Source organism: Melampsora larici-populina (assembly GCF_000204055.1).
Source record: "Melampsora larici-populina 98AG31 unplaced genomic scaffold MELLAscaffold_32, whole genome shotgun sequence".
In the NCBI taxonomy this organism is placed as follows: Eukaryota; Fungi; Basidiomycota; class Pucciniomycetes; order Pucciniales; family Melampsoraceae; genus Melampsora; species Melampsora laricis-populina.
This window is the reverse complement of record NW_006768796.1, coordinates 119,102-140,739: the sequence shown is the minus strand read 5'-3', so window position 1 is coordinate 140,739 and position 21,638 is coordinate 119,102. Positions and strand designations below refer to the sequence as shown.

At 39.9% G+C, this 21,638-nt stretch overlaps 4 protein-coding genes across 4 annotated transcripts; 3 read left to right on the top strand and 1 right to left on the bottom strand.

Annotated features, from left to right (window-relative positions):
* Positions 1-712: 712 nt before the first annotated feature.
* Positions 713-2,008, top strand: MELLADRAFT_72467 (uncharacterized protein; the record flags this gene model as incomplete). The annotated part of the gene is made up of 1 exon (XM_007412762.1): positions 713-2,008. One exon carries the CDS (start codon positions 735-737, stop codon positions 1,581-1,583), a length of 849 nt encoding a protein of 282 aa, XP_007412824.1.
* Positions 2,009-8,384: 6,376 nt separating this feature from the next.
* Positions 8,385-9,453, top strand: MELLADRAFT_56774 (uncharacterized protein; the record flags this gene model as incomplete). The annotated part of the gene is made up of 1 exon (XM_007412763.1): positions 8,385-9,453. A coding segment is annotated over one exon (471 nt), but the record flags the coding sequence as incomplete, so codon positions are not given.
* Positions 9,454-11,573: 2,120 nt separating this feature from the next.
* Positions 11,574-16,081, bottom strand: MELLADRAFT_108800 (uncharacterized protein; the record flags this gene model as incomplete). Its single annotated transcript, XM_007412632.1, has 10 exons — positions 11,574-11,701; positions 11,809-12,162; positions 12,233-12,444; positions 13,542-13,663; positions 13,737-13,829; positions 13,912-14,033; positions 14,574-14,648; positions 14,673-14,744; positions 15,864-15,897; positions 16,064-16,081. 10 exons carry the CDS (start codon positions 16,079-16,081, stop codon positions 11,574-11,576), a joined length of 1,230 nt encoding a protein of 409 aa, XP_007412694.1.
* Positions 16,082-19,288: 3,207 nt separating this feature from the next.
* MELLADRAFT_75239 (uncharacterized protein) lies at positions 19,289-20,055 on the top strand (the record flags this gene model as incomplete). Its single annotated transcript, XM_007412764.1, has 2 exons — positions 19,289-19,455; positions 19,528-20,055. The coding sequence occupies 2 exons, from the start codon at positions 19,322-19,324 to the stop codon at positions 19,574-19,576; spliced, it is 183 nt and encodes a 60-aa protein (XP_007412826.1).
* Positions 20,056-21,638: the final 1,583 nt, after the last annotated feature.

Here is a 21,638-nt window from a genome sequence, read left to right as displayed (position 1 = left end):
GAATCATTCAAATCCAACCAGTTGTTCAAGTAGTAGTCTCATGTCACCTGTTATCCCAGTCACACCTAATAATTCAAAAGTCTCCAACACACCTGTCTTCAAGATGAACTCTCCAAACAACAGTCCTTCAATCTTCTTACCATCTGCACCTCCTCCTACACCAGCTGAGAATGGTGTTCCCTTACCGACGACCATGTCAGCTGGTATTGAAAAATCAAATGCTATGGCTGCTGCTCGAATTCCGAATCCTAATCTTCAAGCGGTCAATGGAAAAAAGAAGGCTCAGTTTTATTTTAATGGTTATGAAACTGAGGATGATGGTGTACTTTCTCCACCTTCAGTTCCTAATCCAGCGCCTATCAATGGTTTGTTCGTTTTCTTTAGCTCATGGTTTGACTTTTAAACTAATTGAGTTTTTTTGTCGATTCTTATTAGCACCTAATCCGATTTCACAAGGTACAATAGCTAGTACATCTTCTAACAATCCAAGCAATCCGATCAACGGACGTTTAAGACCAGTAGAAGAACGAGTGATTTCAGAAGCAGAAGAATCAGAAGAAGATGATGAAGATGAATGGGATTCATCCTATACAGATTCATCAGATGAAGCAGAAGAGGAAGCCGAACTGCAACGAAAAAAACAAGCACAGGAAGAGTACCATCGACAGTTGTTTGCCAAGAAATCCTTTACGGTCGATCCGCCTAGTACACCGATCAAACGAGCAGGACTTTCGATGTTGTTTCATCCTGAAACGAATTCGTCTAGACATCATCCCAAGACGATAAATTCTTCTAAAAACAAATTGAAAGAAGATCTTGGACGAAACCAATCTGCGATTGAGTTGAGAAGAAGAACTGAAGGCATGAGTGGTTCATCATCGATCATGACGGCAGCAATGAGACCGAGTTCGTTGATCAAATCTAAGTCGACTGTAGCTGTGCCGATCTTAGTTTCGAATCATTCACAAGATCCGATCTTACAATCTGGTAGTCATCCTAGTGAACCACCTAACCAAGGGATTCATAGATCGGTCATGACGAATTTGAAGGCTGTTTCACATATTTCACCGATCAGAAGAAAACCACCGATAGATGTTGAATATTCATCAGATGAAGATGATGAAGAAGAAGATCAACTGAGCAAGGAAGAAACAGAAGAAGATGATGATGATGAGATGATGATTTCAACAAGAGAAGTGGCGGCAATTCCTTTATCGCCTAGAACTACTCGTAGGAATATGTTGGCTAATGAGATGACTGAATCGGTTAGAAGAAACTTGTTGTGGGAAAGACAGTTGAGGAATAACTTGATGGGTACAGGACCGATTGGAGGAAGAATGAATGATCCGTCTGGGTCTAATTTGATGATGAATGGGAATGTGAATAATGTGAATATGAAACTCAAAGAGAAAGAGAAGGAGAAGGAGAAGCAGAATGGTTTGGTTGGTGGTGGGTTGAAACCTAAAGTTGATGGGAATCAAGGAACTGGTGCTGGTGCTGGAGTTGGAAAGGGAAATGGAGGAGTTGAGAAAGAAGTGATTAAACCGTTTAATACAAAAGGATTATATAGACCGGTTTGGTAAACTTGATGGGTTTTTTGAATGTTTTAGTTTTTTTTCAGTGGGGTTAAGTTTAAGAATTTGGAGAGAAAGACTGAAACATGATGAGCGATGAGTGATCGGCTGGTAGTTAATGGTCGTAGATTGGAATACGATTTCTTTTAAGGGTTTCCTATGATTTTTCTTTTTTGCAAGAGTTAAAGTGATATATAAATAAGAAAAGAAAAATGTGTTGGTCTTTTTGGTTTTGCGTTTTAAGTTTTTTGAGTGTTCTGTATTTGTATTCTATATATCTGGTTTTCATTTTGAGTGGTTTCTTATGATTTTAATTTGGGTGTATTAGTGTTTTTTTCTTTTTCATTTTTTTTTATCATCAGAGAGAGAGAGAGGTTTTTGTTTTGTGTTATGGATTTGATCTAGATCAATGGATGGATGATCCAGTTGAATGGATGAATAGATGATCCAGTTGAAAATCCAGGATGATGGGGTTTTTTCTTTTTCGTTTAATGCTTGAATGAATTCAATGGGTTTTTTTGAAGAGTTTGGTTTTGATTTTGTTTTTTTTGTTGTTTTAATTTTAATTTTTTTGGTTCTTTTTGATTTTTTGATTTTTGCTTTTTTTTTGATTTTTTTTTTATTTTTGTGTGTTTGATTTTTGCGTGTTTGTGAAGAAGAAGTCAAGATGATTAATATTATTATGAATTTGAATGAATTTATAAATAAAGAAAATCAAGATAAGATGTGTTCTTACATCTGTTCCATGATTAGTTGCTTCACTTACAAATTTTTTTTTCATAAACTTTTTTAACCAATTTTAAATTTCTTTTCTTTTATGACCAAATGTTCTTGGGTCTTGTATACCTCCTTATATTCTAAAGGTGCTTGAAATCCAATATACATTGTAGTGCCACAAATAAGTCTATGTTAGGCTTAATAACTCCTAGAGGTTTCTGTTCTGTAGAGTATTGTGGTTTGGTGATGTTACTAATACCAAGAAGTAAAAGTTTGAACAAATCACAAAGGAATTGAAAGAACTTAAAACAAAGATAGCTTGGATAAGAATCTTAGAACGTATTTGAGGACTGTATACTTTACTATTGGATGTGTGTTTGAGACTTACTGGGAGTCAGACTTGATTACAAAAGAAAACAAAATGAGAAAATGTGTGGAAAATGTTGAAAAGGTTTGGTTAGAAGGTAATGGCTGGAATACAGAAATGAGTTTGTTTTTTACTTTTGATTTTGGGACATGGATTTTTATTTTGAATGGTTATAGATTTGGTTTTTGGGTTTAAGAAATGTTAGTTAGTTTTATCCAGTTTGAAGAGGTAGAGCCTGAGGTATGTTAAGTGTAAAACTTGGAATGATCAAAAGAAGGTTATATACATACTAATTAAAGCAAATAAGCGTACTCAAAGTAGTAAGTAGTGCTACATATACTTTTTTTAATGGGAAAAAAAAACAAATATCCTTTTGGACTTGTTTTCCCTGCCAAAAAAAAAGTAGATAACAAAAAGTATACACATACTTACTTACTTTGAGTACCCTTAAATGTGGTGATAGATATGTGATGCTGCATACTTTTTTGGATTTTTTGGATATGGAAAATATCACAAGGAGGTAAGTAAAAGGATGTTTTTAATTATATTTGACAAATTGTGGGAATTTGAAAATATCAGTTTATGACATTTTGTATATCAAAAACATAATTTCAAAGGATAAATATATGACACTGCATACTTTTTGAATTTCTTTTTTGGTATGGAAAGTATCATAAGGAGGTAAAGGAAAGGATGTTTTTAATCATATTTAACAAATTGTGGTAATTTGAAACATCAGTTTTACATATGAAAAGTGGGCTCACCATTGTTGGAGGGTAGCTGAGCTTTGTCACCAGAATTGAATCTTGGTGATGAGACTTCCAGGATGACTGGCTTTCTGCTTGTCCTTTCCCCTTTGTGGTAGGTTGTTGTCCCAGTCTCCACAAGGTGTTGTCTTCTTTAGGGGTTCTCAAAGTTGGCCCGGTTTCAAGAAAACCCAGTTGACCCGGTTGCTTTTTGGCAGTAACCTTGTGTATCGAGTTGACATTTTTTGACAGATCACAGCCAAAAAGTCAACTGGGTCAACCGGGTTTTTACAAACCGGGCCTACTTTGAGAACCCCTTTTGTCTGATGGGATTAGTGATCTGTTTAGAATGGCCAGAGCATCAAGGTCTTCAGTCCAGTCATCAATTTCTTCTTCACCTTTGACAATTGGTTCCCCATCTAGGTGTTTGTTGTCTAAGGGTTCAGCTGTTGCCCTTGGTGCTGTTCCACCACCCCTTCTTGGTGTTGCTACAGGGAGGCCTGGTTGTTGCCCAGTTGGGGCTGACCTCATTTTTGTTAGTGTCAGTTTTGTGGCCTTAGCTTCGGCTTGTGCAATCACTTCTTCCATCTTTTTTATTGTGTTATAGCAAAAAAAATGAAATTATCTAATAGGTCTTTTGGACAAAAAACTCTAACGATGTGAAGCATCTGCTTTTGAGTTTTTGTAAGTGATGAATGATGGACTTTCAAAGTTGCACACTAGTCTAGAGTTGACTAGGGTGGTGAAACGGTGGATGGGAGATGTGAGGAAAAAACTTTCCTTGCGCACACGGTGTGTATTTAAAGCTCAACAAGAGCTTTACAACACCTAAGAAGGGATAATCTACTAATGTGAGAACAGTAAAAGTTGCCTAAAGACTACCTTCTTCAAAGAAACCAGCACAAGGGCACTTGCTGACCCCTTTGTGATAACAGAGAAAAAGATAATAGGCACCAGGGAAATGTTCTCAATACTTTTAATAAGTATTATTCCAGTTTTCAAGTGCAAAAAGACCACAAAACAATATCAATTACTAGCCATACTGTGGTAAGTATTATTCCCAAAGAGACTTATAGTCTTAAACACATGTAAATAAATTTCTCCTTGTGTTGAAGGGGCATATTTAAGTGAACTTAGTACAAATGTAGTAAATAAATGATGATTTATAACACTACAACAAAGTAATAAGATGCAGAAAGGGGAACAACAATCCCAAAATTATATATTGATGTGTGACAACTCCTACAATGGTCAACAGCGCTAAAAACCATGTAATGACGCAACATAATGACTTTGTTACTATTAGATGATTTAATTTACACAGCCAAAGTAGGGCTGTGGCCCGGGCCCGACCCTGACCAACCGGGTTTGCCCGACCACATCTCAATGGTCCACATGGCCGGGCCCGGGGCCACAAGACCTATGCTCCAAAAGGCCCTGCGGGCGTCTCGGGTGCCCAACCCAACCGGGTCGCCACTGCTTTTCTGGTGATTAAGCCTATCAAAAAACAATGTTCAAATGAAAAAACAGGTGACATACAACTTACCTGCCAGCTGATCATCACCCATTGCCCCTGCCAAGCCTCTGGGCTCAACTTCTGGCCCTGCCCTGAGTGAGCCGAGCTGTTTTTGGAAGCCATCGGGTCACATCAGGTCTGGGTCTGGTTGCGAGGCCGGCCCTGATCTCTCAGGTCCGGGCCACAGCCCTAAGCCAAAGTGATCAATGATGTAATTAGATGTGATTTTTTCCTTGTAAACTGGCTGAAAACCTACTTTTGAACTCATGGGCTTTTTCAGATGATGTCCAAATTTGAATTACTAAAGTGCGTCTTCTAGAGCTTGTGACACTGATCAATAATTGGTGCTATATCAGATCTTTCTGATCAGTAATGAATGAGTTATTGAGTTGTGAAGTTAAGGTTTTTGTATGTAAATGCTGTTACATGTATGCATGCAAGTGTAAAATTCAAAGTTCACACCAATTCCTTATTCCTCTTATACCTTTCTTCACAAACCTCTGTTGATAATGATCTAAATTTTGTACATTATGTGATCCACTCTTCTGCGTTGAATGAGCTATCTACCATCCAATTCTGACATCATTTGACATATGTAATCAGCTGAAAACCTTCATTTTTGACAAAATTCACCCATTTTTACCCTTTTACATAGCCATTGCTCCTACTCTCTGGCTCCTGTAATATTACATCATCATCTATAACCTTCAAAATCCCGGAAAATTGTCTTGGCAACCTTAAATATTACTCACACCACCATTACATATGTAAACTACCCGTAAAACCCTTGTTTACCAACTTCAAAAAAGCACTGCACTGCCAACAAAGATGCCTTGGATTGAAAAATCCAAGGTATCCTTGGAAGGCAATAGCCTCAGACGCAATGTCTGAGTAAATGATCCAAGGCAAACTTCAAGGGCAAAGAAAGCCTTGGATCAATTCCTCAGACATGCAGTCCGAGGGAGTGTATACCCAAGGATACCTTGGATTTTACAATCCAAGGCATCTTTGCCACCAGTGCTGTTCTTAATAACTTCTATTCCTCCTTATCAACCATCAAGATTAAAGTTGTTAATAATATAATGTTGTTCTTTCATATTCTAAGCTCACAATACCCATAACCCTAATATTAATACCCTAAAACCCATTTCCAAGCCTGTACACCTATATTTTTGAGTTTGTCTTATGTTTTTTGTTTCTTTTCTTTTTACAATCTTTTGTTAATAATTCAAACTGATCTTAATTGTTTGTTTGAAATAAATGTACTCATAATAATATAAGGTGCAATGTATAAGCCTTCAAGATCTTCTATTGATCAGATTTCATTGATTTTGAGTTTTCTTTTGTGCTGAACTTTTCTAATAAATTGGTAAACAACCTATGAATAACTTTCTTTGATTGATCCCATAAATTGATCACCACAATGGCTTAGTTGGCTATCTTTGCCCAGGACCAATAACCGTGCGGGTCTCTCACAGGTTCACCTCTCACCTTGTTTGCAAGTCATCATGGACTATTGAACCACCTATGCTATGGTCGTTCTTGCAAAAAAATGTCCAGATCCTGACCAGGAGAGTGCAAATTTGGAAGCCATACAAAAAGCCAAATATCACCAAAATCACAAGTGTTGTGCAAGCTTCCCTGTCATTTTGGACCAGACAAACAATCCTATGCTTGTATTAAAGGCATATAATGTTTTTACATGTCAGTTTTTACACGGCCGCAGTTTTGCCTACCTCTGCGCAAATTTGGCATACAGGCTGAGACCTGCCAAAAGATACAGAGTACTTTTTTACACACCAGGGGTGGAGATGCTCTTAATGATAATTGCTTTACGTTTGTTTTTGATTTCAATATCATTCATACACAAAGAAATTAGGCCAAGAAGGGGCAAAGAAGACGAGTTTCTGGAAGTCTTATTGATTTTTCACCTCTTCTACCCCCTCTCTATTTCTCTCTGCTTTTCCCCTTTACTATGATTACGATCCTTAAAATAACTCTTTAATTAGATGCCTGAATGTGAACACAAGATCACATCCTAGTCTCTGTTACCCAAATCTTTTGACTGAGTGGAATGATATCTTGCGTGCGCATGTTTGTTTACGATCTCCACACCAAACCTCACCAACTCAAGACCCGGTCCCTAGGCACCAGACCGGCCTTGCCGTATTTGCAAACTTAACAAAGTCCCACTCGTTTTGAGCTGTACTGGCCTCAAAACGAGTGGGACTTTGTTAAGTTTGCCGTATTTGTAAGGACGGCATCACAAAATATTATGATCATCATTGATCATGACTTTCCTTTCTCCTCCTCAACAAAGTTTGTGATCAATTTTATTGTTCCTCATCATGATCATGATTGAGTTTACCTTTCCTTGACCGACAACTTCTTCAAGACAATTGAGATCTATCACACAATTTCATTAGCTTTGTTTTTATTTTTGTGAGCAACTGATTGGTTTGTGTCAGTGAAAGTCACAATAGTCAACTACATAAGTTGCCATATGCCTTCTACACATTGGTTTTATGCCAGATCACACACACTCTCTCTCTCCCCCCTCATGCTGGCTATCATGACCGATTTTGTATTTTGTACGCCGACGGGTTTGCAAGACAATCGATTCTACGATATATGTAATCAATAATTTTGTAGCGGTTTATAAGTTTGATAAACTCCGAGTGTGTAATGTTTATGAGTCAATGAAAGTTGTGAATGTCAAACATGTTCATCTATCTTTCGAGTTGGTAAGGGATTATTGAAAAACCCTGAAAAACTTCATCATATTTCAAACATACCGTCTTTTTTTGCTAAAAAAAACCAAGCCTAATTGTATGCAATGACCTCTTGACCGGTTTTAATTGAAAAAGTGATGTTAGAAAAAGAAAAGAATGAGTGATCATGTTGGTTCTTTAATGAGTGTTTGGTCTGATCTGATAAACTGATTATAAAGAGGTCATCTGGTTCTTCTCATGAATCAAAATTGATTTTTTTAAAGTCTTTAAACTACTAAAAAGGAGATCTTGAGTTGTATAGCCTTCTGGTTCTTATGCTTGAGTTTTGAAAGTTTGACCAGATCCTTTCACTTATCGATTTGATTTCACAGTGTCAGAACTTGAGCAGTTTGCATCATACTTTTTTGATTTTCCAACTTTTCTCTTTCATGAAAGCTGTCAAGAACACCTTATGCTGAGTACATATTCAATAAGGACCAGGCGCAGGGAGGCCACCTTTTCTCGTCTCCTTACCTGATTTTGTCCTATCAGAGCCGATTTTTAGTTTGGGATCGGCGATGATCAGCGCCAACGTTCCACTGCGTAACAAGTGACATGCAACTAGCTGTCACCTGGCGACCTATCTATTCCCATGCACGATGTCCAGATGTCACACTAGGGACTTCTGGTCCGGGTGAGGTCTTCCTGATTTGGCGTACGATAAGTTCCTGATCAGTTCAACCAAACTTTTCATTTCCACACCACGTTCCTGCTTGAATGGGCTCCGTACTATTCCATCCAAACGGTCTCCCTTGTTCTAGGTCGACGGCTTTATCCAACTCAACACTCATGTTTTCTTGGTGGTACCTATACCAGATTGAAGATCTTCGCAAAATCCTTCAGTACTTGACCTGGTTGGAACGACTGGGAGGAGATCCGCTACCCGACCTTTCGGCTCGACGAGTTCATGTGGAAACTTGGCACCCACATATCTCCAAGCTGACCACCCGGTTTTATCCGGATGAGATCTTGGAGATTCACCACTGGGGTGGCTTCCCGGACTCTATCATACTGCCAAACCGAGCTAGAGAAGTGGGTAGCACCGCTCTCGCCATCTATATGGCCCGTTTGGCCACACCGTCCCGATACTTCGACCTTTCCCAAATCTTTGGGCGCGACCTTTCCACAATTGGCCGTATCTGCCGTTGGGTGCAAGGTTGGATCTATGAGCACTGGGGCCCTCTGTTGCGATGGGATCCAAGACGTTATCCGCCAGCTGTTTTGGAAGGTTTTGCGGCGAGTTTGGTGGAGGCTAAGGATTGTCCTATGGACAATTGCGTGGGTTTTTTGGACGGTCAATTATTTTTCTCAACATCAAGTTAGATTCATAGATGGCTGAAGTTCTACTTCCAGGAACGGTTTGGCGGATTGCACGCCCTAAGTACAATCAGCGGGCGTTCTATAACGGCCACAAGCGGGTTCACAGCCTGAAATATCAGGCTGTAGTGACACCCGAGTGAGTGATCTTCTTTACGGTCCCTTTGGTGATGTCAGATATCAATCGGTTCTGCTGTTTGTTCAACAGTGGTATGACTGCCGATTTGACGGAGGCGTTTATTGGTTCGCGCCACGACACCGCGATCTTAAGGATGTCGGGTCTGACGGAGGTTCTCGAACGTGATGCTAAAGGTTTTGGGGGTCGCCAAATGATGCTTTATGGCGATCAAGGCTATCAGAACTCTGCCGTCATGCTAACTCCATGTGGTGGCAACAATCTTGCTCCCCATCAAACTTGGTTCAATCAAGTGATGGCGAGCGTGTGAATCTTGGTTGAACACGAATTTGGTCGCATGCATAACATCCTCCGGATGTCACAGTACAAAGGTGAGTGGGCAGTGTGTACAGTGTGATTGGTGATAGAGTAATGAAATCACTGGCCACGGTTTTCATAGACAACCTCCGTTTCTATGTGAATGACCTGAACTCGTTATATCACTGCGCGGTCATCCTCAAAAACTTATTGATATGTTGTGGCCGTGGCCCGCTGGGAGGTGTGGCTGCTCCACCAAGCTTGGAGCAATATTTGCTTGCACATCGAATTGCGCGACCAAATGAGCAGGGTTGAAGAGTTTAATAGTTGATCGGTTAGGCCAAAAATGAATGTAATCGTTATATCGTTATCTCATGTGGTGTTAGGATGAATTGATTGTGTTGTTGCTGTTGCAATGTGATACTTATGGACAGAGCCCGTTCTCTTATGCGAAAGATAACTTTGCGCCCAGTGAGCATGCTTTCATCATCTTCATTAAGATGATGACGAAAATAATTACCATCTTCATCCCAAAGACGATGTTGATGATGATGTGGGAAGGGCAAATGGGCGCACATCGGTCATTTGGAACCAGTGTGGCAGTCTCGTGATCTCAAATTCTCAAAGGTCATGGTGTAACGAGGCAATCGTGAGACTACTGGAGTAGTATCACAGTGGTGTACAATGAAAGTCATCATGTTATATTCACTTGCGCACTTCATGTTTTCGACAATAAGGGGACAGTTTGGCTTGTCAATTGACCACACTGTGAACAAGACCTGGGCAAGAAGGGGGGCGTAGGAATACAAAGGAATACGAATTGAGGTCTCTGAGCACATAGGTTTGGATACAACCGTTTCAACAGATAATCAAGCGGTTCACCATAGCCTTTCCAAAAGATGTTATCCGGAAAAAGGTGCTACCTGGAAAGAACCAAAGAGGCGGTCAGTTCCGAAAGGCAAGTGATCGGGAGCAGTAGGTTGACCTACTGTGTTCAACTGCTCAGCCTTGAGCAGCAGGCTTGCGTTCGGCTAACATCTTCAGGACCGAAATCATTTCATTGAGTGAGCCTTGCACACTCGCCATCGAGTTTTTAAGCTCGCTGATCTGGTGACCATTTGATTCCTTGTCTTTCCGAGACTCTTGCAACTCATCACGCCGCAACTGGAGCGATTCGCGAGCCATTTCGGAATCAAGATCGAGTCGAGCCTGGAATTGTCCCAATTCCCGTTCGCGTTGGAGATTGGTGACCTTCGTCTGTTCAAGGTGTTGTTCAAGGGCTTGAGAGGTGAGCTCGTTTGCCTTCTCCGCGGCCTGGCTGCTTTTGAGGGTGACATTCACCATGTGACTAACTGAGTCATTGCCCTCTAATTTCTTCAGCAGACTTTGTCGTATCACCTTCATAGAATTCCAAGGCTTCGGAGCGCCATCGGGGTCATCAGAATTTCCCTCTTCGTCGAGGTCGACTTGGGTTCGAGGTGGCACTGAATGAGGCCGGATTGCGCGTTCGTCACGCAGTTCATTGGCACGAGCCAAACACCTCGCGGCAGCCTCCTTCGCAGCCTTCGCCGCTTGAACACTGACACTTAATTCCTACTCTCAGCCCCATTTCGTCAGAAAAACACCTCAGAGTGGGAATCACAGATAGGTGAGCAAGCGAGATATCATCTACTTACATGTTCCTGTTCCAAGAAAGCCTGAAGCAATTCACGCAGTTGTTCATCGGTCTCTTGGGTACCACTTGCGCGTGCTGAGGCCGCTTCCACTTGGGGCAGCCAGGTCTTGGAGAGGTAGTCGTAGCAATTCCAAAGCGTAGCGGTCCTCGGGTTGGAAGACCAATTGTCAAACATCCCGGCGGATGCGGGTAGACGCTAATTTGAACCAGAGTGAGTTGGAATGGGGCCACACATAATGAATCGGTCATACGACAAGGAGCGCTTACCTTGATAAACTCCGTGCACCTATGGAACCGTTCGTTTTGTTCTTTGTGAACGGCGAAGGGACGAAATGAAGCCAAATACCCCAGCCAGAATACGTCAACATGACCGGGAGGACCCCATCGCATACGAGCAGGAGTTAGTGTCTTTGATCCAGAGGGGGCGTTTGACGTTGAGCAGGCCTGCCCTTGAGGCTCAGGGATAGCAGAAGAGGTCGAAGGTCCCGAACTTGGAACCGGTGGCATGGCCACCGCCAGAGGAACAGACCGGGGTGGTGGGGATGGACCTTGAGCCAACCGCGTCATCTGCTCGATCCACGACGGCTGTTCAACCCTATTCATGTCCCGAGCGACCAGATGGGACTGAGCAGGTGAGCGGGTAATCACTGCCAAAGAATGTGGAGGGGCTGAGGGGCTCGACAACATTCGACCGAAAGGGCAATATTGAATAGTCGGCGTGACTTTTGGAACATTGGCCGCCACCTGAGCAGGGTGAGCGGCCTTGGACTCCACAGGACGTGAGGCTGAGGGCGACTCCTCTGGTTGAGAGCGTGTAGGTCCGCGAGGTGGCTTACGAACGCGATTCGACAGTACCGGTGGTGGTTGGGCAGCCAAACCACTGGTACGTCTTCGGGTGCGCGCACCATCATCCTCATCACCTCGAAGGTTGACTGGAGAAACCTTCCTGATGTTGGTCGTCCTGTTAGAAGAAGGGGTGGGGGTAGCTAACAAATCGGCCAATGGCTGCTCAGCTCTCTGCCTGCGATCCGCGCTTAACCGGGCAGCTACAACAAGCCAGAAACACTGAATCAGCCTCGATAAACTGGGTGATCACACGAGAATTCTGAAACCGACCTGAAGGACCCAGGTGAACAGGTGTGTTTTCATCATCCGAATCCACCAGCAGGTCTCGCATGACCTCGTCCTCCCCAGATGAGGAGTGTGGGCGTTCGGGTCGAAGGACGTCGAGGTTGTATTGCGCAGATGCAGCCGCCTCACATCTGGGTGTTGCGCCATCTCGTGCCCATGGCAGGGGATCAGTTTGATGATTCAAACCATTCAAAGCCCTTGCGGCATTACACACGCCATTGAATGACACCGCGAGGTTGTCATTGGAAATGACTGTTGAGAGACACCTCAGTCTCTCGTACCTAGGTTTCAGCCGTGGTGAAAGGTGAATAAGACTCTAAGTATCAAATCACTTTACATACTAAAATACAGTAGTTTTATTCAAACTTAAGATGTCAGACTCAAACTTAAATGATCCCTATTTAAATTGCGCCTCCCCCTTTTCGCGCTAATACTCTTTTCCTTTATCCGTCTTCTTACGGAAAGGAAAAGAGTAAGTTCAACCCCTTCACTACATTATCATCAATAGTCTCTACTCTCCATTAGTTTGATCTTCAATATGACTGTTACTAATTATCATACTGTGATGTTATCTTTTTCTTTTTCATCTGAATCATTGTCGACGCTAGATCTTACTGAACTCATCGCGTCGACCCTTTTCCTTATTTTATATTGTGACCTGAACAAACCTTATAGGTCAGATACATAGTCAACTGGTCTATTCTTTCTATTCTCTTCATCTAACAAGTAGTGTCCTTTTTGTACTTGTCTATTTCTATCTTTTGTTCTATATAGGTTAGTGTTTCAGGTATTGTGACGAGAAGTGATTGAGACTCACTTCTAGAAACTGTCACGGGAATTCAGGTGAAATTGATCCGTCTTCTTACGGAAAGGAAAAGAATCTTACTGAACTCATCGCGTCGACCCTTTTCCTTATTTTATATTGTGACCTGAACAAACCTTATAGGTTAGTGTTTCAGGTATTGTGACGAGAAGTGATTGAGACTCACTTCTAGAAACTGTCACGGGAATTCAGGTTAGTGTTTCAGGTATTGTGACGAGAAGTGATTGAGACTCACTTCTAGAAACTGTCACGGGAATTCAGGTATCTCGACAAAGGAGATTTGTCGCTTTTCAATGACTCTTTTTGAGCGCCAGTTGAGAATGTCAGCGTAGTCCTCCCTCGACCTCCATGTCGGACGAGAGCAGTCGTGGGTGAAGGTTTCCGCCGGAAGTTGGCCAGGCCTACAGTAGAGCAGAACCAAACCTCGGCTTGAGCAATTGAGTAGTGCAAAGGCCTCACCGGAAGACTCACCTGGGCCCGGTGGGTACCCATACGCCACCTGGAGCTGCCATAAACCTCTCATGGTGGCTCGGGCGCGCGTCCATCGGTTTTGGCAACACGTCACCATTGGCGACGATTCCAGGTTGTGGACCCTGCATGCACAGCCAATGAAGAGACGTCAATCGCGCGAAAATGCTTGGACTTCAAGTATAACACGGCCCTTACCGGTAGTTGAGGTCGCGGGCCTTGGAGGTTTACACCTGCATCTACTGCTTGGACCGGAGAGGCCGTTGAGGCCACAATCGGACCACCAAGTCTCTGTGCGATGCGGCCGAATATAAGTGAAAGAATCTCCATACACTTTCAAATATGTTGAACTGATGAATATTTTATTACTCACCGGGGAGAAAGGTCTATTCGCATCACGATCAAACGCGAGGGAACCAAACGTCACCGTGTTTCCAAGGGCGCCAACTGCGCCACCACGTAGACCCACCTCGGGCGCGGAGCTTGGAGAAGCACCTGATGAAATGGGACCTGGACGCGGACCCGCGTTCACAGTCTGGCGGGATATAGTAAAGTAGTAATCAGCCAAAGGTGTTGCGGCATCACACCAGGGGAATAGCGAACGACATCACCCACCGGTACAGCCAACGTGTTAGTTACGTTGAGCCCGTTTATGGGTGACCAGTTAGCTCGAGAGTTTGATTGCGACATATTAAATTTAGGGTGTTCAAACCTCAAAATCAATTCATGCAAGTTTTGTGCAAGTTCTGTGCAAGATATGAATAGAACTTGCACGGATCTTGCACAAAACTTGCAAGAGTCGGTCTCGCATGGTTTTTGCACGGTTTGGAACACAATAACTCGGGTTGTCAAAAAAATTACTGTGCAAGATTAGTGCAAAAAATCTTGCACGGATCTTGCACGGATCTTGCACGTCGGTCTTGCACATTTCTTGCACAGGTTTGAACACCCTAATTGATCCTGAGAAATCCGAATCAACCATTAGTTATTCCGAGCCCATCAAATGAGACGTTGGAATGCAGATTTGGGAGATACTTGAAACAATCGGATTTGATTCTGGGTAGCTACGAAAAAGCATGTCAGCTGCCCAACCCACACCGAGGGCGCTACCTAGACAAGATCAAAAACACTGACCACACGAATATGGAATATGGAAATTTGGAATTTTTTCGGTAGCTAGCAGGAAGGTTGTAAGGCAGTTGTAAGCTGCGAAGAAAGTCACCAAACAGCGGCCTGAACAAAAGTAAAATAACTAACCGGATATCAATAATTTGAGTTGCTGAGGAGAGCGGACCACGGTCTTGATCCAAGACGTATATACAGCCGTTTCAACAAAGATTGTTTTTCTTAAAAAATCTCGCCGATGTGCAAAACCCGGGTTTTGTCCCTCACTTGATTTTGTCTCTCCGCTAATTGGAAGAATACAGAAAAGAATAAACCTGTAATCAAGTTTTGTCTCTGGTTTTAACCGCTGCGGAGACAACTTTCTCCAAAAAAAGTTGTCAACCTTTCTTGAAACGGCTGTATATATATATATCATCGATGCTGTGTATCGGCGACCTTTCACAGACGGTTTTTTCTAAACCCATAGCAGATTGCTGCGAAAGAACCTCATGAAGGTTGACCAGACGAGCCCAAATGGACAGAAGTGCAAGAAAGATCACATCCCCAAGGACATCCAATCGAATGTTAGACGTCAAAATCCACTATTAGTAAGGAAATAAAAAGATCCTGAAAGTAGAACTTTTGATTTCCTTACTATGCAATGCGTCGAATCTGGGGTGACACAAGGAGCAACATCATAAACTCATCTTGGATGAAGGGAAGAAGTCGTGCCTCCCTGAAACCATATGAGGCACGACAAGAAGAAAAGCACTGAATCGCTAATCGCATCACGTATGGCGTCTCAGATGGCATATTAACCCGAATTTGAGACTGGAATGTGAGAAAACGTGAAAAACGACTCGTTTTGGTAATACGAAGACCTGGGAATCTGCGCCTGGTCCTTAATGAAGTGACGTATTCCATGAAAGTCTTGTTCAGGGAAACGATCTCAAATGATCCGAATCGAAAGATATTCTTGGATAAAGATGATGATATCATTGATGCATAATTCAATGATCACATGTCCTCTTCTTTATCACATTCGAAGATCATTCATCCAATTCCAACTTCAATGATGTCATGACTTTATCACAATCCATGATTCATGTCTTGATATCACCTGGGATCTTTTCTCATGGTCCAACATTCGTTAATCATTTATAAAAACACCTTGGAACCTCTACACTTCCAAATCACACAATTCTTAATACGTACACTTACATTTAGATGTTGAATCCCTTGAAAAAATTTCTATCTATCCAATTTTATTTAAGAAATAAAAACCGATCGGAAGTCGTAATCCATATCGAACAATTTTTTTGATACACTTCATCTTATGTAATACCCTTTTCACATGAACCGGATAGAATTCATGTAAAGACCCTCATGAGTCTGTAGAAGGAAGTTTTGAAACGACTTACCCATACCTCTTTTAACATAGATATTCTAAATTTAAACTCCTTCTTCACATCTGGAGAAAAGATACCTTTTCCTCGAATTCATATTGAAAAGTCAAGTTTTATTTTAATTCTAGCATTGCATTTTCACAGTGGTTTTGAAGATGAATATATTTCGGTTTTTGGTAAATTATGACATGGACATTGGCATTTTCAATCAAAGTTGAAAAATGATATGTAATCTTTTTCGATCTACAGGTTCGTAGAACGAAATCTTCACTGATCTAGTGGATGTTAGAGGAGGTTTAGATATATGATTTTGTGGGGGGGTGATAGTTTTAAAAGGCTTAAGATAAACTTTTAGGTCTTTTTAGAGTTAATCAGATGGATATCATAGAATTCTATTTATTTGATTCCATTGAACTCGGTCTATTGAGAGTTGTTTAAGTCCTACCCAGATTCAAGATTGAATTCGATGGAAGATGAAAGACATAGTGTGGGATGTGATGATAAAGTGTTGGTTTTTTTTTTAAAGAACTTGATGATTTCTGTGAAAAGATGATTTAACCATTGAGAGATTGAGAAATTGAATTGGTTTCTTCACTTCCCAAGATGTTCACTTGATTCACACACAATCACATTGAACGATAAGTTAAAAAAGGTTTTGGATTGTATTTACAATCATCGATCGAAGAATAAAGATATCTTTGATTGGGTGAGAATTGGTTGAAATTTCTTTTAGTAAAAAAGAAAAGATGCAGATGAGAAGAAAATTGAATTTGATCACATTACATTGAACTTTTGAAGTAAAGAAAGAAAGATATAAAACTCATCTCATCTCACTTTGCCGTCTTGACTTGCTTGTTGATAAGAGCCAAGAATTCCATGTAAGAGTCAGAGTGAGAATTTGAGAATCTTTGATCATTGTTCTCTCATTTGGAGTCTTATCAAATCAAAATGGGATATCCTCAACAAACTATTCGTCCATATCAATCTTTACATCATTATCCTATTAAACTTCAAACTTCTCCTAGATCGATTTCTTCAGTTGGTTCGATCGAATCATTCGATGAGTATACAAAATATCCATCCATCTCAACAAGACCCACCACAACTTCTTCATCAACTTCATCATCATCAAAACCGAATAGTATCAGTTTAAATTCTAAAACTAGGTCTAAATCTAAATCTAATACTTCAACTCATCATGATTTACCTCGTCGTCCACCTCCACTTGCTCATCAATCCAAGTTTGTATTACCAAACTTACCCAAGAATGCTAGATCGACTTTACCATTTCCAAGTAGTTCATGTACTACTCCTACTACTATCAATCATCAATCATCAATCGATTCAATCTCAACACCTACTTATAGTATCTTTCCAAACTCTCATTTAAAGAAACTCTTACAAGACTTTTCACCTTCAACTTCGAATTCTACCTCTACTTCTTATTTCACTTGTCCTTCTCCATCTCATTCAAATTCAAATTCAAATTCAAATTCAACTTCAACTTCATATTTCACTTCTCCTTCTGTTTCATCTTCTACTTCTGAATCACCATCACCACCATCCTCATCCTCTTCATCCTTTTCTTCTCCTTCCCATCATTGTCATCCTTTACAATCATTCAAACCAATCATCCAAAAAAAATCTTCTAAACTTTTTCATGCTTTAAATTCGTCTCATGAACTTGTAAATCAAAAACCAACTTTTGAATTAAAACCTTCTTCATCTAAATCTAATTTAGAAACCACTTCTTTTTTAAAACCTCATTCTGATTCAAGTCTTTTTTTAAAAACTTGTACTTTAGAAACATTAAATCCAACTAAACTTCTTTCAGAAACATTGTCTTCTGATTCTTCATCTGATTCCGAAACAGCTTTAATCGAATCCATAAACCAACCAAACCAAACTTCAACAAACCCAAACCCAAATACCAACACGAATACGAATAATCTATGGTGGTGGGAAAGAGTTAATAAGTATCGAAAGAATTCAATAGAGTCATTCAACAAACCAACAACGAATTGTAAAAAAGAAACCAAAAAACCTTTCAAAGCTCATCATGATTCGATTTGCAAAGATGATCAATGGTTTGTGAGTTTAGATAAACAGAAACATCATCCGTTTGATCTGAATGAAGTTCCTTATTGGATGTCATATGACCATGAAGTTTTAGACCAGTTAAGTTTTTCCTTTCAACAATCCCCTCCCCCAAAAAAAACCCATTCATAACTAATTTCAATTCTTTGTCTAATAGTCATATTTTATTGATGTATGCATGTTCACCTAATCCAAAGACACCCTTCAGTACGTTTACCAAACCGATCGGACATCAAAAAATTCTCGACTTGGGTTGTGGTCCTTATGGGATTTGGTGTAATGGAGTACTTGGATCGAATTCCAATCCTGAGCTAGAAATCGTTGGATTAGATCTTTGTCCTATTAAGTTGAAAAGGTTACCTGATCGAATGAAGTTTGTTCAACATGATTTTTTGAAATCTAGCTTACCATTTCCTAATCATGTAAGAAAACCCCTCGCTCATGAAATTTTGATCTTAACAAGTTTTGATTGATTGACTAATTTTGATTTGTTTGGTTTGTCAGACGTTTGATCAAGTGAATGCATCGTTTCTTGGATCTGGTATACCAGAAAAGAAATGGAGCATCCTAATATCCGAAATCTTTCGAATCCTAAAACCCGGTCACCATCTAACCATCAACGAAACCAATTACGATACAACCGAGCAGATCCAAAGCTATCTAAGATCTCAACAAATCACCAGCCATCCTATCTCGATGATTCCCAGTGAATTATCATTAATTGGAAACCATCTAAATCGACGTCAAGTTTTGTTTAATGAGATTCCTACGTCTGTTTTTCAAAACCCGATTCTTTCGAGTTTGGAAAACCAACGATTGTTGTTGAGTACAAGAGAAGGTTTGATGAACCATTCGATGGCTAAAGTGAGATCGAGAATCGAAACTGGAAAGAATTCTCAAGCTTCTGGAACATCGGTGGTGCCTATTGAATCCAAATCGAATGGAGAGATTGTAGAATTATTGAAAGAAAGATTCGGTTGGGTTTGTTCCATGGATCTTGAAATTAAAAATATCCTAGAAAACAGAGTAAAAGAGATCAAAGAAACCTATGAAATGATGGAGCTAGAATCGAGTATGAGTCTTGGAGATGGATCGGTTCAAGCAATCGATGCTTCTGAACTTGATATCGACATGGATGAAGTTCTTGATCATGATCTAGTGATTGTTTCAAACTCAATGGAAATTAAAAATAAGTTGGTTAAGATTGTTCAGGCGATCGAAGTGGAATTAGGTTTGATTGAGGATAGGTTAGGTGATGGGATTGGAAATTTATTTGAACTTGAACTTGATCAAAATTCAATTCATATCGAGTTGAGTAATGGTTTCCTTTCCATTTATCTTTTGACTTCTTTTTTTTTTACTGATTTATGGTTTCTTTTTAGAACTTTTTCGGTTAAAACTTATCGTGATCAATCATCAGTTTATTTATAAAACGAAATCAAAAACCTTGATCGAGTTGACTAACAAAAAAAAAGATTGGATTCGATTTGATTTTTAGATTTTCATAAAATTTAAGATGTAGTAAGTAGAATGTGTTTTTACATATATTTATTTTTCTTCTGGTTAAGAGTCAACAAACTTGCAAAAAAAAAGGATAAAAAACAAAAAGGATAAAAAAAAGGAAAAGGAAAAAACCATGTGGTTTATATTTATTAAGAAATCGGTTGAGGTTTGATCCATTGTTTTTCTTGGAAACTTTTATTTATTCTGGATTATGTTGTTGGATGTGTTGTATACTAAAAAAATCACTTATCAATTTCATTTCATTCATTCATTCATTTTTTTCTTCAGTATATGTGTGTGACAGTGTGTAATCTTTCGTTTTTGTTTTGGTCATTCGTTTATGTTTTTTTTTTGTATTTGGATTATATATTTGTGAAACTCAGAAATATGCAATTGTTTATCTAGTTTTGATAATGCATTCTTAGTGATCAGGTTTAGGAGCTTGGGAATTGGGTAAGGTTTATTGAGTTGAAGTATGGAGTTGGATATCAAGTTTTGTAAAAGAAGTGCTCCTTATGATTGTATGTGTATCGTGTATGGCAATAGGAGGAGAGATGCTTTGATTGGTTTAGGAAGACATTTGTAGGATGGTCATGGATGAAAATGAATTGTAGAATATCTGTTGAGATCTTGAGGTGACGGGTTTCTTACCTTGTGATTGCTGTTTGAGTTGTGATTGAAGTTTGAGCAAGAAAATGCAAGAAATTAAAGAGTGAGAGGGTTTTGTGAATCAGCTTGTTCAATGTTTGGGTTTGGTTGAGAAGTTGGATTTAAAAGGTTTAAGTGCTTAAGTTCTGCTTAAGGTTTGAGGATCCAATTTAAGTTGAATTTCAATTTGAATTTCAACTTCAACTTGATTGTTCCTCAAAACCAAAATCAAAACCAAAAACCAATCAAACTCTGAACCTCAATTCACTCGATTTAAACAAAACCCATTTAGATTTTCGATTTTCGATTTCCGTTTCCAGTTCATCTTCATCAATTTCAAGATCTAATCAATTAATCATGGAATTCGATCAACTTATGGAATTAGCATCACAACAAACTAAAGCATCACAACTTGCACTTGCTAAAGAAACACAACTAAGACAACAAAGAGAAAAGATTAAACGATTAGAAGAAGAAAGGAAAGAAAGAGAAAGGATTAGGTTAGCATACATGATCTTCTTCTTTTGTAATTCTTTGGAGATTTACTTGTTTTTGGTTTTGGGGGGTTTTTTTTAGGTTGGAAAAAGAAAGATTGGCTAAGAGGAAAAGAGAAGATCAGGTTAGAGAAGAAAGATTGAATGAAGAGAGGAAAAGAAGAGAACAAGAAAGAAGTGAAAAAGAGAAATTGAAAGTGAACGACGCTATCACTCCATCTAAACCTAATCGACCCTATACCCAAGCTCGAATCCAACAAACCCAAAGTCAAAGCCAAAGAATGAAAAAGATGAATATAAATGGAAGCAAGAATCGGGAAGAGATTAATCAAGATCCAGAAGAGATAAGAAGACTAGAAAGGGAAGAAAAGGTAGCAAGAGCCCGAGCAAAGTTATTTGATGAACCGATTTCGGTGGTCAAGAAATCCATGGGAACTTCTCGATCTTCATTCCCTTCAACATCCTCTAGACTTACTCAACTGAAATCCAAACCGAACTCAAGACAAAAGTCAACAAATACGAATGTTTCTTCTACTACAAATAATGCACCGATGAGTACGAGAGAAAGGTTACAGAGAGAGTTTTCGTCTAGTGAGAGAAAAGCTTTGAATACGGTTAAGAGGGATAGAAGAACGATTGAAGAGATCGAAAGGGATATGAAATCTAAACGAACCGGAAATCTTTCACAAGAATGTTTTTTCGAGTCTAGTGCTAATCGGTCTATTAAACCAAGTGTGGTTCTTAAAAAAGTAGAAACTCATCAAAGGAATACTCTTAAACCTTCTGGATCAGGATCGGGATCGGGGTCTAGTTTCTTACCTAGTAAACGAAACTTTTCGGGGTCTAAA